We start from the raw sequence: 17,642 nt of genomic DNA on the forward strand, positions 1-17,642 counted from the left end.
TGAAAACGGCCGTTCAGGTCCGGAGCCGTGGTGGGCGGGCTAAATAGTGGGGTTTGATCCGGTGCGGTCGCGAATTGATGATGTCACGACTTTTCGCGGGAGAAGTTCGAAAGTGGGTGTTGTGCAATGAGCAAGTTAAAAGAGCTGTTTCTACTCGGGAGTTTCTGGGGAGTGAGGGTAGATAGGCTGGAGTTTTGAGCTCCAGGTGCTGTCACTGATTTTGATGCGACGGGCGAAGGAGTTTGCTCCGCCAGACGGGGTCCGGTAAGGAAGCTGTGTGGAGACAAGGTTGGTTCACGGCTTGCCCCAGCAGCTTGTAAATAATTCGTGCTTCGTCTTTACCACCTTCCCCCAACTCCTGCTGTGCAGTTCCGGTATCCGTGTGAGAACCCGGGATGGTTTTGCTGTTTATTTTTAGGACTGACAAAGGGTCTCTTCTTCATTGTCATCTGGTTACCCAAGATAGTGATAATTAGAACGTTGGCAAATGAAATGTGAGCATCTTTTGGTTGTCTGAACTGGACGGTTTCTTAAAAGCCTCTTGGGCTCGTGATTCTTAAATTTTTAAATCTGTGAACCATTTAGGGATTCGAGAGATTCTGCTTTTTCCAAAAGAAAAGGACCAAAAACGTCTCATCGTACTTAGTAAGAACAGCTCATATTTTAGTGATAACACCGAATTTTATACATAAATCTAAAAAACAGCACACTAATGTATGTGTGAAGATATGTATGTAATTCTGTACTAAATTATCACAAAACATCTAATCTCTCCTCTTTTTTTGAAGTGTAATCCTTTGAAGTAATCTACCACTTACAAGAATTTGGACCTTCTGAATACCTTTTACATTGCAAATCCCTCAAGTAGTAATTCTAATTTAGGAAAACTATGGGGGAATTTATTTTGCAATTGGTAAACAGCATATAAGTAATCCTAAAGAAGTAAATACTGGATTTCTAACCTGTAAATTGTGATGGTAATAACAACTTTTCAGGATTATGAGACTGATAAATATTTTATGTAAAGAACCCAGTCCCATTCTTGCCTGATACAGTAGGTTTTACATAGTCACATAATGTAGTTTTTGTGAATGGGAACACCAGAATTTAGACTACTTAGTTTTGAATTCTGAATCTGCCATTTATTTACTTCATGATCTTAGGCAAATTACATACTTATTATGTACCTCACTTCCTATTTTTGTAAAATGAGTGTAAAAAATAGCATCTGTACTATAAGGTGTAAATATTTAAAGCATTTTAACAGTGTCTATCATATAATTTGCACTGAATAAATAATAGCTGTTATTAAAGCGATCTAATGTTAACTGCTACATGCCAAGCATTGTGTTGACACTATGTAGTCTTATCTACATATATAGGAAGTCTAACCCATTCACTGGCTAGAAGCAAGTTGCTGTAAAAGCAGCAGTGAGCGATGTGTTTCTTTGGACCTCTGTTACCTTCTTGGCATTCACTAGGCATCTAGCAATCCTGTAAGCTGGAGGGGAGGGATTAGGATATGGAGTTATATTTCTGAAAGGCAGTGCATCTGTAGGTCTGGTCCTGTGCTGTGAACTATGTCATGGGACAAGTATTCATATCTCATTTGTGTACCGTTTGCCCTGCCCTTTCTCCATTTGGCAGCCAGAGCAATCTTTGTAAAACCCAAGTCAGATCATGTAATCTTATTCTTAAAATTCTGCCTTGGCCTCCTACTGTCTTTTTAAAAAGTCCAAACAACTTAGCATAAAATAGAATGCCCTTCGCATCCTGTTATTGCTCACTTTTTCAGTCTTATCTCTCACAACTCACTATCTTACACTTGATTATAAACTAAAGTTCCTTGATGATGCCTTGCTAAGTCTCCCACAGGTCTTTTGTACATGTTATTCTTATTTGGAAATACCCTCCTTGGAATTTTTCCTTAGTTAATGATTATTTCGGTTTACAGTATATGCATTATGTCTTTCAGGAAACCTTGTTTGATGCCCTAGACTGAGTTGGGTGCCCCTCCGGTGCTTTTCCTTCCATATTTTTTGTAATTACTGTTTATTACCCTGCTATACTGAAAATTCCTTGAGACTAGGAGCAGTATTTTGTTCATTTTAGTATCTTGGCCTAGTGCTATGTACACATAGTACATAGCACACAGTAAGTACTAAATATATGTGATTTATAAATACCATGTAGGTGGCCTATTTTTATACGTTTTGTATGTAGAAAGGATGACTTTAATCCAGAATTGCAAATCATTGCTTTATTGGATACCTGTAGGTTTCAAACTTGAGTGTGTATCACTGTCACCTCCAGTGCTTTTTAAATTACAGGTACTGGACCCCAGTGCCAGCCTTTATGATTTAATAGGTCAAGACTCAAGAATTTGAATTTCTAACTAGCTCCCAGGTGTTGCTAATGCTATTGGCCCAGAGATCTAAGGCCGTGCTTAAAAATAATAATACTTTCTTTGGCATTTCTATTTACTTCTTCAGTTCATCATCAGTGATTTTAGATTTCCAGATTTTCCCACAATAACAATTTTATCCAATAGCATGGGATAAGTATAATTGCAATTCATTGCAATTATATTGAAAAAGTTTTTCCTTGGAGATGTATTATAATGTATATTTGGTTTTAGATACTATGTTCCATTGACTTTGAAAATGTAAAAGGAAAAATTTGAAATGCAAGGGGGCCATCTTGTGGTGATCATAGTAATTCAGAGAATTTTAGAAATTGAAGCTCTTTCTCAGAGAAACCCAGCTTCTGGGGCAGGGGAAAATCAATTTTCTGATACATATTATGGCACCTGGAAAAACGTCTGCAGCCTACTCATTATTTTATATATTTTACCTAGTTTTCTCTTTACTTGGGAAATTCTTTTTCCACAGTGTGGTGTCACTGTTCTGTTGGGTCCTCAGTGGCAGGTAATTTGATTACATCCGTGGGTTGGTTTTTTTTTTTTCTTTTGGCTTACGCTGGGAGCTTGTGGGATCTTAGTTCCCTGACCAGTGAGTCATACCAGCCCTTTGCGGTGAAAGCACAGAGTGCAAGCCACTGGACTGCCAGGGAATTCCCTACATGTGTGTTTCCCTTGGTGATTACATGGTCTCAACACTTAAACACCTCTCTCTGGTCAAGAGTTTGTGGGGAAAGATTGTAGTTGATACTTATTCTGTTCATCAGGGTTGAATATTTGTCGTTTTTCATTTTAGGTGCTATAAATAGTTGAATGACTACTGATTATTTTCTGGACCTGACTGTAATATCAGAAGAAATAATGGAAAGCCAAGAATTTATTGTAAGTCTTACTTGTGTTCACTGTTTCCTTTTTCCTTCCTTCTTTGCATGTTTCACAAATGTTTTGCCAGATTTAGCTAAAAAACCTAAAACAGATTTTTTAAAAACCCCAAACCTGGGACTTTCCTGGTGATCCAGTGGCTAAGACTCCTTGCTCCCAAGGCAAGGAGTCCAGGTTCGATCCCTAGTCAGGGAAACAGATCCCACGTGTTGCAGTTAAGCGTTCACATGCCACAGTTAGGGATTCTGCATGCCATGGTGAGGATAGAAGATCCCACGTGCTGCAACTAAGACCTAGTGCAACCAAAGAAAAACAAAAAACAAAAACCCAAACCTAAAATAGGACACTCTGTTAAATTTGAACTTCAGATAAACAGTGAATAATTTTTTAGTATAAGTATGCATCTCTTAAATATTGCCCTGTATTCTGTCTGGCAACCCTGTATTTTGCCTAGAGTTCACATTGGTTATGCAAAGTTCTTTGGAACAAATTCTTTGGAAGCTTGGAACCAGGAAATAATTTCTTTCTCTTGAAAGACTGGCACGTCTATTCTATCTAGATTAATGGTTCTTAACCTGTTTGGTGTCAGGACCCTTTTATACTCTCACCTCTCCTTTCTCCCCTCCATTGTCTTTAACGACCAGGTTTCTTTCTTTGTTTTTTTTTAAATTGATGTTTCATTGTTATGTATCTATGTTTTTATTTTGATAAATAAAAGATCCTTGTGATGTTTTACATATTTTTTGTATAAAGGAAGGGTATAAAAATATATAACATTTAATACGTGTAAGTAGAAACCATTTCTTTGCTTTATACTTTTGGAAATAAGGTACTATATACTCATCAAAAGACGAAGAAGTCAAAAGTGTGGCAAGATGGAATTCTGAAGATCACTCACTTAGGAAACAAAGTAAGTGCAAAACAGTGGACTAAGGAGTCTAAAAGTTGGGTTCTTTTGATTGAATATTAAGAAAAGTCTGTAGATAAAACCTTACATATGTCCATAAGCTGATATGATGCGAAAACAGAAGGTGTCAAATGATTCCTATATCACAGTGATTAATTTGTGGATTATAAAAGCTCAGTTAATACTATTTAATTTCCTTTGATTTTTTTAAAAAATCAGATTTTCATGAAACATTTTAGGAATTTTGACACTTTTTTTCTTTGCAGTAGTAAGAGTTTATACCAAAAAAACTAAAATATATTTATACCACAATAATGCTCACAGTGTAATGGTACATATAGAGTTGACATATTTTAGAAAAGCTACCAATTTCTGAAATTATGTGTAGGATTCTTTTCTTCTGTTTTTGGATTTTCTTCATTATTTTCTGATATCCTATCAAGTTTTGAGAGAACTATTTACTAGGATAAATCTTTGACCCTACTAGATATAGTGATCCTTCTATGGGTTTCTTTTCCCACCCTGATTATCATTATCTTCATCTGTCAAATTTAAATGTTCTACTCTTACCCATTCTCAGGACCTTATTTAATACCCTTGTCTCCTCATTCATCATATCACCTCTTCTTCATTTGACTTCTGTGACACCACACTCTCCTAATGTTGCTTACTGTCCACTTCTAAGTATTTTCTGCTGGCTAATTGTCTTCCCATGATTAAAATTTTTACTCAGGACTCAGGCCTTCATGCTTTTGTAGAGATGTATAAAGATACATAAATTATCTCTTCCTCTATGGAGGAAAGGGAGATTTATTAGAAGGAATTGTGTAATGTGATTGTGGAGGCTGACAAGTTCCAACATTTGTAGTTGGCAAGCTGGAGTCCCATGAGAACTAATAATGTGGTTTTAGTGTTTATGCCAACAGGCCTGACACCCAGGAAGAGCCATTATTTCAGTTTGAGTTATAAGTTAGCAAAAAACTGATGTCTCAGGTCAAAGACAGGCAAGAGCTTTTCTCTTACTTGGGCTTTTTGTTCTGATTAGGCTTTCTACTGAAGGGATGAGGGACAGCAATCTAGTCATTTATTTTATTGAGGTATATTTTTGACATGTCATTATTTTAGTTTCAAGTGTACAACTTAAAGATTTGTGATCACAGTAAGTCTATTTCCCATCCATCACCATCCATAGTTAGAAAAATTCTTCTTCTTTTCCTTGTGATGAGGACTTTTAAAATTTACTCTCAGCAAATAAACAATTGTTGTTTTTTAGTTGCTGAGTTGTGTCTCTTTGTGATCCCATGGACTATAGCCCGCCAGGCTCCTCTGTCTATGGGATTTTCCAGGCAAGAATACTGGAGTGGGTTGCCATTTCCTTCTCTAGGGGATCTTCTCAACCCATGGATTGAACCTGCATCTATTGTATATTTTGGACTTCCCAGGTGGCTCAGTGGCAAAGAACCCATCTGCCGATGCAGGAGATGTGGGTTCTATTGTTTCTCTTAATATTACCAAATTTAAAGAAAGAACTTTATTACAGATGAGTTGATAACATATTGGACACATTGGCAAGATTGTATCCTCCTGAGTGAAGCCAGCAGTTAAAGATCTCCATATTCCCTCCTTATTCTGCTTATACATATCTATCACTCTGAAATTATCAGTAAAAGAAACTTTTTAATATAGAAAGACTACTTGTAAGAAAACAAACCTCTTAACCAGGTACCAGGCACATTTAAAGCATGCAGTGAATAGTAACTATTGTTACAGATTTTTGTCTTCAAGGGACTTTTATCTAATTTTTATCTAAGAGCCTAATAATTAAAATATGTACAATGATACGCTTAAGGTTCTATGAGATGATAAATGAGAGATGTCAAAATTTGACTCTGTTAAAAAAAAAATTTGACTCTGGTTAAAAGAAATCTTTCTGGATGAAGAGTATTCTTTTGAGTATTTATTTCGTTTTGTAAACAAAGTTGATAGGTTTGAGGGAAGGAAGCTGAGCGTGGTGTTATGGCTGTAACAGTGTGGAGGTGTAGCACAGAGTGAAACACTTCTGGGAACTAGAAACAGTTGACTGTGTCTGGAATAAGGATCCATGCTGGAAAACTGTAGAAGATACAGCTAAAGACGTGGGCAGGAGGTGTATTATAAAGGACTTTGTGTGCTCAGCCTGAGGTGCCACTGAAGAATTAGGAGCAGAAGAATGACGTAATCATGTTCCTATTTTTAGAAAGATCCCTTTGGCAGGTATGTCTAACATACCTTTTAAGTGACGTAGGATGAAAGATTGGATTTAGAAAGACTTATAATAAAGAGGTTGTAGAGTAATATAGACAAAATATAATGGGGCTCTGACCATGCAGGCGTTAGCATTGACATTGGAGGGAAATGGTAATAGAAATTGTGAAAATATAGAATCTGAAGGTCTTGGATATGAAGGAGAGGAGAATCCAGAATGACTTTTAGGTTTCTGTATTATGCTCGTGGTACTGAGTGAGACAGGATCTCTGAAAAAGAAAAGCACATTTAGAGGGAGCAATGAAGATTTTGAGTTTCATTTTGAAACTCTGTTTCATAGACTAGGCTAAAGCTTTTGACTGTATGGATCATAACAAACTGTGGAAAGCTCTTAAAGAGATGGGAATGCAGACCATCTTACCTGTCTCCTGAGAAACCTGTTTGCGGGTCAAGAGGCAACAGGTAGAACCCGGTATGGGACAACTGATTGATTCAAGATTGAGAAAGGAGTACGACAGGGCTGTTTGCTGTCACCTGTTTATTTAATCTACATGCTGAGCACATCATGAGAAATGCTGGGCTGGATGAGTTACAAGTTGGAATTAAGACAGGCTGGAGAAACAGCAACAACCTCAGATATGTGGATGATACCATTCTAATGGCAGAAAGCAAAGAGGAACTAAAGAGCCTCTTGATGATGAGGGTGAAAGAGGAGAATGAAAGACCTGGCTTAAAACTAACTATTAAAAAAACTAAGATCATAGCATCGGGCCTCATTGCTGCATGGCAAATACAAGGGGAAAAGGTGGAAATAGTGACAGATTTTCTCTTCTTGGGCTTCAAAATCACTGCAGATGGTGACTACAGCCATGAAATCAGAAGATGATTGCTTTTCAGCAGGAAAGCTATGACAAACCTAGACAACATGGAAAAGCAGAGACATTACTCTGCTGACAAAGGTCCTTATAGTCAAGGCTATGGTCTTCCCAGTGGCCACGTACAATTGTACGGTTGTGAGAGCTGGACCGTAAAGAAGACAGAGCACCAAAGAATTAATGCTTTCAAACTGTGGTGCTGGAGAAGACTCCTGAAAATACCCTGGACAGCAAGGAGGTCAAATCAGTTAGTCTTAAGGGAAATCAACCCTGAATACTCGTTGGAAGGGCTTATGCTAAAGCTCCAGTATTTTGGTCACCTGATGCAAACAGTTGACTCATTGGAAAAGTCCCTGATGCTGGGAAGATTGAGAGCAGCAGCAGAAGAGGGCGTCAGAGGATGAGATGGCTGGATGGCATCACTGATGCAATGGACATGAACTTGGCAAACTTCGAGAGATGGTGAGGGACAGGGAGGCCTGGCTTGCTGCAGTCCATGGGGTCGCAAAGAGTCAGACATGACTGAGCAACTGAACAGCGAGCAGCATGGCTAGAGAGCTAGAGAGACACAGGAGAAGGCCAGAAAATGATCATCACCTTAGTTTCCTTTTTCTCCTATATCCTGCACATTCAGTAGGTTTTACTTTGTATGCCTCAAACAATTGTCTTATCCCATTGCTGAGGACTTATTTCAAGTTCTAATCATCTCCTTGATCCTTCATATCACACCATTAGAATAAGTTCTTTATTGATAACTGTTTCCTGATTTGCTTCCTGTAATTTATTCCAACTCTGTTTTCTCCCCAGTTTCATTCTAAGATTCTCCTGGTAGGGATTCATTTCTTGAATTTATGAGTATGCCTTTGCTCTCTTACACATACTGAATGGATGATTAGTAAACATTTGAGATAGATGCACTTTCTAATCCAAGTTTACAAAGTGGGTAATCCTTTCAAGACATGATTTTATTTGCTTTGAAGATATTTAAGAAAAGTAGAATTATGTTGTGTCCTTTTTTTAAAACATTGTTAATATTTGTTTTGTTTTAATATAGGCAATTTTATATGATGACAAAGGAGGATGTTTGGAGAGTTTATTTCTTAAGTGCCTTGAGGTATTTTAATATATCTTGTTTTTAAGCTATTGTTAAAAAAATCTTTTACTTCCTTTGTGAATATTGTTAAATAGTAATGGTACTAACGTTAGTAATAGTAATGGTAGTAATAGTACTGTTAAATAGTAATGGTACTATTGTTAAATAGTAATGGTACTAATATTAGTAATTATAGATATGAACATTTATTATTAGCTAGACTCTGCTAAAGGTTTTTAGCTATTGTTTCATTTGATCTTTATACAGCCCTGTGATTTGTATAGACTAAGAGTATAGTACTGAAAGATTAAATAATTTACCCACGTTTATAGAGTTAACAGTGATAAGGCTAGGATTTGAACTAAGAAAGTTATTCTAATTCTATATGTTTTGATAAGCAGAGAACTACAGTGGGATATATATTGTGAAATTGTTCTTATTTAAAATATTTTCTCAAATATTCATGTTTTTTCTCTGGAGAAGGAAGAAAAGGGAACCAAAAGCATATTTTAATATAAAGAATAAGGACAGTAGAAGTTGTTTGTTCTGGATTTATTTCCCACTTTCATATACTTCCTAGCTAACCTAACTTCTCTATGTTCACCCTCTCTACTATAAAATGAGGACCATGGACGTATTCTACTTGATTGGTCAGAAAATTAGAAATAGCTTAGGTAAAGTGCCTCACTGTTTAGTACAGTGATTCTCAAAGTGCTAAAATGTATATTTTTATTATCATTGTGTTGATTTTGGCCATGGTACTTAATCTGTTTTAAAATTTTATGACAAAAATGGTGGTGGAATTCTAATATTTATCAAAAGAGGGTCTAGGAGGAGCATTATTTAGTAGATACTTAATTGATGGTAACAGTGGTTATTGTTATTTCATTTAAAGTTATTTCATGAGTAAAGATTGAGTACCTTATCTGTGATAATACACAGATTTTGCATATTACCAACAGGTTAATAATCTTTTTATGTTGCAGTCTGAAATGGTAATAGTACTGTATTCTGTTTATTAAAGTGATTAGAAATGCCATTTTGGAATATAATTGTTTAAGTAATAGTTTATAATAATTTGTGATAATTTTATGTGTCTAATTTAATTAATTTATAAAGATATATAAAACTGATTATTTAATAGCTCTAATTTAAGAATTACATTTAATTTTATGAATTCTAAGTGAAATCCTTGAGATGAAGCACAGTTTTCTTGTTTGTCTTTGTATCCCAGCATGTAGCAAAAGGGCTTATATAACCCTTAATATGTATTGTTGAATAAACAAATTAGTGAATTTATTTTGTTGTATTACTTTTTTGTGTGCTTGTGGATAGTTAACTAGTGCATAGTAATAAATAATTTAGTTATTGATTCATTTAGCAACTATTTATTGAATATCCATTGTGTCTTTGCCACTGCTGGAAGCTTATTGCAACACATAAATAATCAAATAATTAGACATATATGATTTTGATGTTTATTCTTCAAAATTTAGGTTAAACCTGGAGATGATTTAGAAAGTGATCGGTACTTAATCACAGTTGAGGAGGTTAAAGTTGCTGGAAGCACAGCTGTCAAGCAGGATGTCATTAAAGAAGCACCAGCATTAAATTCAAAGAAGTTTATGTCTTCTGGCCGATCCCTTGGGTGTCAGCCTGCTGGTTTAAAAAGGAAGTTCACTGTAAGTTTCTCTGTTGAAAATAATAAATCAGTATATATTTATAAAATCATTTCAAGAAGTAGTGAATTGCAAAGCTATTGTACTTTATGATTAAAACAGTACTTCATAGTATAGGCTATGGTAGAAAAGACTTCCCTGGTGGCTCAGACAGTAAAGCGTCTGCCTACAATGTGGGAGACCTGGGTTCGATCCCTGGGTTGGGAAGATCCTCTGGAGAAGGAAATGGCAACCCACTCCAGTACTTTTGCCTGAAAAATCCCACAGATGGAGGAGTGTGATAGGCTACAGTCCATGAGGTCGCAAAGAGTCAGACACGACTGAGCGACTTCACTTTACTTTCACTATGGTAGAAAGGAAGTAAACTCTAATCTTAATACAAATGAGTGTTTGCATTTTAGCATAGCAAAATTTATCTTTTTTTTTTTTTGGCTATGCTGGGTCTTAGTTGTGGCATGTGGGATCTAGTTCCAGACCAGGGATCAAACCCAGGTCCCCTGCATTGGTATTGCAGAGTCTTAGCCACTGGACCTCCTTGGAAGTTCCCCAAAATTTATATCTTAATTATTACTTTATCTTGTAAAACATGCACATTCTTTTTTAGCCAGTTCATTTTACATTTTCTTTGTCGTCTATAGAACAGCTAATAATTGTTTAATATTTTTAGGGTTTTCAAGGACCACGTCAAGTGCCAAAGAAAATGGTTATTACAGAAAATAGTGACCCAGCTGCTTCACTTGAGTCTGAGAAACCTGGTCCTGCCTTTCTTTCTCCATTGTACAGCACACCTCCTTTGTTTCCTACAATTGGCAAGAAAGATGCAAGTAATATGCCAACAGACTCTGAGAACATTGTCACTTACAAGAACAGAGAACGAAATGGCATACCTTTTTCTTCAGTTATCTCTACTCCATCCTTCAAGATTAACCCAGAAGTGCTATGTGAAGAAAATTATGTTTGTTCTCCTGTCAGTTCTGTAAATAAGCATTCAGATTCTTTACTGACTGATGAGTCCATGAAAAGAGACAGTTTGGTATCTCACAGTTTAGGAGTTTCACAAAACATTAGAAGCAAAGCCCAGATATTAGCTCTTCTGAAGTCCACATCCACAAGTACGTCTAAGGAGTTAAATTCTGAGATTATAGGCCATTTCCCTCAGATACAACCACAAGGAAGTTTAGAAATTCCTGCTGAACCAAATTGCTTACCTGAACAGGAAGAGTATGCTGAAGTGAAGAGCACAGAAAGTTTACACAACCAGCATCAATCAGAAAATACCATGAGAAATAAAAGCCGGTGGGCCGTGTATTTATCCTCACGGAGTTCACCTGTACGTTCTTCTACAGTAGATGGAAAAGATATAGAAAAGAAACCCAAGACCCAAGAAGGTCATTTACACTTGAAAGACCTTTCGATGCAAAACAGGATCCAGTTCTTGGAAACATGTGCTGAAAAGGGAAAAAGGTATAATGAAGATAAGTCAATAGATGATAATGATCAATCCTGGGATCAAGAAGGAAAACTAGAAATTCCTTCATTCTGTGAAAACAGTAGCTTACCAATTAATTGTAACATTGTAGTAAATGATGGCTTATTATTAGATTCTGACATTCAAAAAAATAATAAAAGATCTGTTGATCAAAATGACCAGATAGGCAAAAAAGGATCAATTCTTCTTAGAGAAAAAGCACAGGAGATAAATATAAATGGAACACCAGAAAAGAAGTATGAACATCTACAAATTGAATCTTCACTAAGTAACAATTCTGGGATCTCTGATGATATATTTTCTAAAAGTAGTACTAACAATGAAAGCCTTAGTTGTATTCATGAACCCATGAGTGATATATCACAGCCATTTGTGGAAGTCACATTTAATCTAAACAATTTTGAAACCAGTGACACTGAAGAGGAATCACAGGAAAGCAGAAAAACTTCCCAGGATTCAGAGGATTCAACTTTGGTTAATAGCAGCAATTCAAGATGTGAGAATATAAGCTGTAAAGAAGTTGGCAGTGAACATCTGCCTCTCTTAACGTCTACTGGGGGCAAACTTTCAGAGACATTTCCCATGAAAGAGATTCTGCCTTCACAGTTTTGTGATAAAACTTGTGTAGGTTATGACACAGAAACTTGGAAAGCTGGAAACACTGGAAAAGAAAGAAAGGAGGTGTGTAGTGACACATTAAGCAATTTTGACTCATCTTTAGAGTGGACTGATGATAGATATGTAGAAAATGATGAAGGCGCTAATAAATCCATTAGTGCTTCCTTCCCAAGTAAATCTGAAAGTATGAACGCAAATTTACATATTCCTCATCTTTTAAACATAGCCACTGATCAGAAACCTGAAAACAACCTATTTTCAGAACAGGCTCAGACTGTTCTGGGAAGTGACTTAGACAAAACAACCAATCAGGTTTTACCGTTAACCTCTAGCAGTGGCAACAGTATCCAGATATTAAATGCCAAACAGATTCACTCCAAAGAATGTACTGCACTTGATAAATCACAGACCCAAGGTTCCAATTCTTTGTGTTACCCTTTGGGAAAAACACATATTTCCAAAGACACAGAATCACATATTTCTGAAGCTGAAGAGGTGGGGAGGAGTCGAGGTTTATCCCAGGACCATATTGATGTAGAAACTTCTGGAGAAAACAAACAATATGGGAATAATCTTAGAAATTCTTCAGAAATTTCTGGATTAGTAAATAGCATTTCTCTCTTAAAATCATTGACTGAACACAGTACGGCTTTGGAAGGCTTGGAAGTATTGAAAAAGAAAAATACCTCCTTGAAACAACAAGGAACTCTGCAGACATATGAGCCAGATAGCAGTCCTGAAGGTTAGAACGGCAGGTCTCATCCTCGTTTTATTTGTTTACAGCTGTGTAATATTTAATGTGTGGTTGAACCATCATTCATGCAACCAGTCTCCAGTATTTTGTTATTGCAAATAATGTGACAATGGTAACCTTTTATGTCTGTATAACTCTGTGGGTGTTTTGCATGTTATTGCAGGTGTGTCTCCAGGGCAGATTCCTTCCTAACAGGTTTGTTGAGTAAATGTGTGTCTACTAGATGCTTCTAAATTCCCTCAAAGGAATCATACCGTCTCTCACTCCCACTAATAATGTATCAGAGTGCCAGTTTCAGCATAGTATTGCCAATAGAGTATGTTGCCAAGCTTTTGAATTTTTACCAGTCTAATAGATGAGAAATGAGAGTATAAATTTGTATTTCTATTACTACAAATGAAATTGAGCTTTTCATGTACTTAAACATCATTTGTCTTTTTTCTCAAACTGTCTATTCTACCTTTTTATCCAGTCTTTTCATGGTTGTTGGTCTTTTTATTCTCTTTTACTTGGAAGAATTCTTTAAAGATTAGAAATATCAGCCCTTTATCTATGATATATGTTGCAAATATTTTCTTTTAGTATGTTATTGATTGATTGGCTTTTTGACTTGGATTATGGTATTTGCCAACAGCATATTTTTTAAAGAAAAATAACATAGGACATAATTAATATTATGTACATATGAACGAATGAACAATGTACTTTATAATATTCAAAAGTTAAAACTGAACTCTTATTTGATTATCTCAAGGAATCCCTGAGGAAAATAGTAATAAATTATTGTATCTAGAAAATTTTTTTAATGTAGTTAAATTTGATGGTTATTATTATAGTTTATTTTCTAAAAAATTAAAAATAAAAAACTATTGAAAAATAAATGTGGATAGATGTAGTTATGCAATATCAGATAAGGATATAAATTTCTAATATAAGATTTAGGAATTACAGATTTTAGTTTTGGGAAATTTTTTATTTTTTCTCATCAAGTTGGAGAAGAGGATTTTAGTTAATTCTCATTATTCGTGTGATATATGTGCTATACAGTTACCAAACAGTAAGTTAGTGAACAGTAGGCCATTGCTTCTAGGAGAAATGAAGGGTAGAAGAAATGCAGGGTTAGTTTCCTTCAAATCTCTGGTCAGAACATATTCATCAGCTAATCAGTATAAAACCTTGGTTTTTTATTTATTTTATCAAAGGATAATTGCTTTACAGAATTTTGCTGTTTTCTGTCAAACCTCAACATGACTCAGCCATAGGTATACACATATCTCCTCCCTCTTGAACCTCCCTCCCATCTCCCTCCCCATCCCACCCCTCTAGGTTGATACAGAGCCCCTGCTTGAGTTTCATAAGACATACAGCAAATTCCCGTTGGCTATCTATTTTACATACGGTCATGTAAGTTTCCATGTCACTCTCTCCATACATCTCACACTCTCCTCCACTTTCCCCAGGTCCATAAGTCTGTTCTCTGTCTGTTTCTCCACTGCTGCCCTGTAAATTTTTCAGAACCATCTTTCTAGATTCCGTATATGTGCGTTAGAATACAATATTTATCTTTCTCTTTCTGACTCACTTCACTCTGTGTAAAAGGTTCTAGGTTCACCCACCTTATCAGAACTGACTCAAATGCGTTCCTTTTTATGGCTGAATAATATTCCATTGTGTATATGTACCACAGCTTCTTTATCCATTCATCTGTCAATGGGCATCTAGGTTGCTTCCATGTTCCAGCTATCGTAAATAGTGCCTCAGTGGACAGTGGGATACATGTGTCTTTTTCAACCCTGGTTTCCTCAGGGTATATGCCTGGGAGTGGGATTGCTGGGTCATACGGTGGTAAAACCTTGTTTTATGTGTGTTTCCATTTAAAGATGCCTTACTTAATATATACTGGTGATTGATTAACATTGAAGTTACGACCAACAGCACTCTAACTCATGCCTGAATGAAACTTATCACTTGTTTTCTACATGAGGGACACCATAGCCTTCTTGCACTTAGGAACGCTAGGCAGCAGTAACTTAGGAAACATTTTAAATAGCAGAGTCACCAATAAAAAGCCCTCAACTAGGAAGAATGTACTAAAGAGACCACAAAAGGGACACGTGGAGCAGGAGAGCTGAAATTAGCAGGCGGAGTGTCTCCTTGTTCTACCTCAGCTGGGAATGTGCTCATCAAGAAACTCATTTTTCCATAGTTCTGCATGTCTGCAAATGACCTCAGAAATATAGCTTTGATTTGGGGGTTACAAATAAATTTTAGTAAGTAAGTGGGATCTGTGAATAATAAGGATCGACTGTATTTTCTGACATAGATGTTTCTCTAAAAAATGACTAAGTTGGTTTTCTTGAGACAGAGGAGATGAAATTTCTTATTAGAATTTAACAAATGACTTCATGGATTTTAATTCAGAATTAGAGAAGAATCAGGTTTACCACCATTTTAGGATGTGTGAAAATGTTTTAAAAAAAAACACAAAACACATTTTCTCCAATATGTTAAAGTTTTTGTGAGATAATGGGATATAGTTTAGAAATGTTAATTTAGAAGTTTATTCTTGACTGAAGGCAGTGAAGGAAAAAATAATTTTCATGCAGTGCCTTTTAGAAATTATCCTTATAAATAAGCTCAAGTTCTAAAATTTTTGTTTCATTTAAATATAGTCTGAATGTTTACAGGAAAATAATGAAACCAAAAATAATAATTGGTAAAAAATGAAGTTTACACTGGATATAGCTATGTTTGTTTGTTTTAACCAGAAGTAATCACTTAAAAATTATAGTCTTATTGGTGACTTTAGAAGAAACTGAGATTATTGAATTTCTTTTAAGGGAAAAAAAAAATCCCGTTTTAAACAGATAACTGATAAGGTGTTTTGACTTAGCTACCCTGTCCTCCTTTCCATTCTGCACCCTTACCAGCTTTTCTGTCTGAGTCTTGACACTTCTTTTGCCTGAAAACCTTTATTCCTGCATAGCCGGTCTTCTTATCCTCAGGTTTCAGCATTTCTTCCCATGAGAGATCTCTCCAGATCATCCTGCTAAAACCACTCTAGCATATTGCCTGTGTTATGAAATCCTTTGTATCACAAGCTGAATTTACTTACCTTCTGTGTCCCTCTGTTTTCAAGGGATCTTGTTTGTTTTGTTCACTGCTGTTTCCCCAGTGTCTGGCATACTGTAATTTCAAAATAATGGTTACATTCCTTGTTTCACTCAGTTTTAGAAATAAGTTTTAAAAAATTTTAGAGCACTACTGTATGTTTGACGAATAAGACCGTTGGATTTTGTCCATTATAGTTGGGAAACCATTGACTACAATAGTTTCACAAGCTATACCAAAGTCTCCTCATCTGAACCAGGATCCTCATCAGGTACATTTTTTTCTGTCAGTATATTTATTATTTTCATATAGAATGCTCTAGAATTTGTAATAATATTATAGAAATACCAAGGGTTTGAAGCTATCTTGGTTCACCACCTCCCCTGTATCTCAGTGATTTTATGCATCACTTGGCCAAAGGAAATACCTAGCAGTTCCATGTATTCAGTTCAGATCAGATCAGTCGCTCAGTCGTGTCCCACTCATTGCGACCCCATGAATTGCGGCACGCCAGGCCTCCCTGTCCATCACCATCTCCTGGAGTTCACTCAAACTCAAGTCCATCCAGTCGGTGATGCCATCCAGCCATCTCATCCTCTGTCATCCCCTTTTCTTCCTGACCCCAATCCCTCCCAGCATCAGAGTCTTTTCCAGTGAGTCAACTCTTCGCATGAGGTGGCCAAAGTATTGGAGTTTCAGCTTTAGCATCAGTCCTTCCAAAGAACACCCAGGACTGATTTCCTTTAGAATGGACTGGTTGGATCTCCTTGCAGTCCAAGGGACTCTCAAGAGTCTTCTCCAACACCACAGTTCAAAGCATCAATTCTTCAGCGCTCAGCTTTCTTCACAGTCCAACTCTCACATCCATGAGAGTCACATACATGACTACTGGAAAAACCATAGCCTTGACTAGTTAGTAGTATTGAAAACTTACCATGCCCGATTAATTTGGCAAGCATTTTGGTTTTTCTTTCCAGTTTTATGGAGATATAATTAACAGTATAACATTGTATTAGTTTAAGATATATAACATAATGACTTGATACATGCATATATGATTGTGAAATGATTACAATAAGCATTTTATTTTTAAACATTTACTAATGGAATGCATGTGCTTGCTGGACACTGTCCAGTTTCTTAAACCTTGAAATAGATTGAGTTTCTAGGTCCACACTGATTTTTGCATGGTAATTGATTTTTATCATAGCAATTTCCTAAAACCCAGCTTCACAAAGATAAGATATCACTGACAGAAATGACAGGAGATTTGATGTTGAAACTGAGCTACCTTGAATTAGTAGTTTGTTCAGTTTCTGACAGATGTCTAATGACACGTGTTTCCCTCAAATTTAAATCATCTTGTGGAGCCCCCATTGAGTACACTGAGGCACCCCAAAGTACCTTGTTACACCAGTTTGGGAACCATGGAAATAATGTAAAAAATAATAATACTAATTAGGGTGAACTGAAATTCTAGAATAATGTAAATTAGTGTTTCCCAGTGAAGATGCTTTTAGCACGTTTGAAGAAACAGTTCTTTTATTGTTTCATTTACCCCTAGTTTGTAT

The 17,642-nt window shown here is 36.2% G+C and overlaps 1 protein-coding gene across 5 annotated transcripts in view; it reads left to right on the forward strand.

The window, feature by feature from the left end:
* Nucleotides 1-23: 23 nt before the first annotated feature.
* Nucleotides 24-17,642, forward strand: part of ZGRF1 (zinc finger GRF-type containing 1) — a 55,653-nt gene continuing 38,034 nt past the window's right edge. For 4 of the 5 annotated variants that reach the window (XM_061419354.1, XM_061419356.1, XM_061419357.1 and 1 more), the window contains exons 1-7: nt 24-288; nt 3,216-3,301; nt 4,131-4,211; nt 8,382-8,441; nt 9,917-10,102; nt 10,767-12,948; nt 16,269-16,342. In XM_061419354.1, coding sequence (XP_061275338.1) covers nt 3,233-3,301; nt 4,131-4,211; nt 8,382-8,441; nt 9,917-10,102; nt 10,767-12,948; nt 16,269-16,342 — 2,652 coding nt within the window. In that variant the 5' untranslated portion in view covers nt 24-288; nt 3,216-3,232. The remainder of the gene's footprint in view (nt 289-3,215; nt 3,302-4,130; nt 4,212-8,381; nt 8,442-9,916; nt 10,103-10,766; nt 12,949-16,268; nt 16,343-17,642) is intronic. The other variant, XM_061419355.1, reaches the window with a different exon arrangement.

Source organism: Bos javanicus, chromosome 6, assembly GCF_032452875.1.
Source record: "Bos javanicus breed banteng chromosome 6, ARS-OSU_banteng_1.0, whole genome shotgun sequence".
Taxonomy (NCBI): Eukaryota; Metazoa; Chordata; class Mammalia; order Artiodactyla; family Bovidae; genus Bos; species Bos javanicus.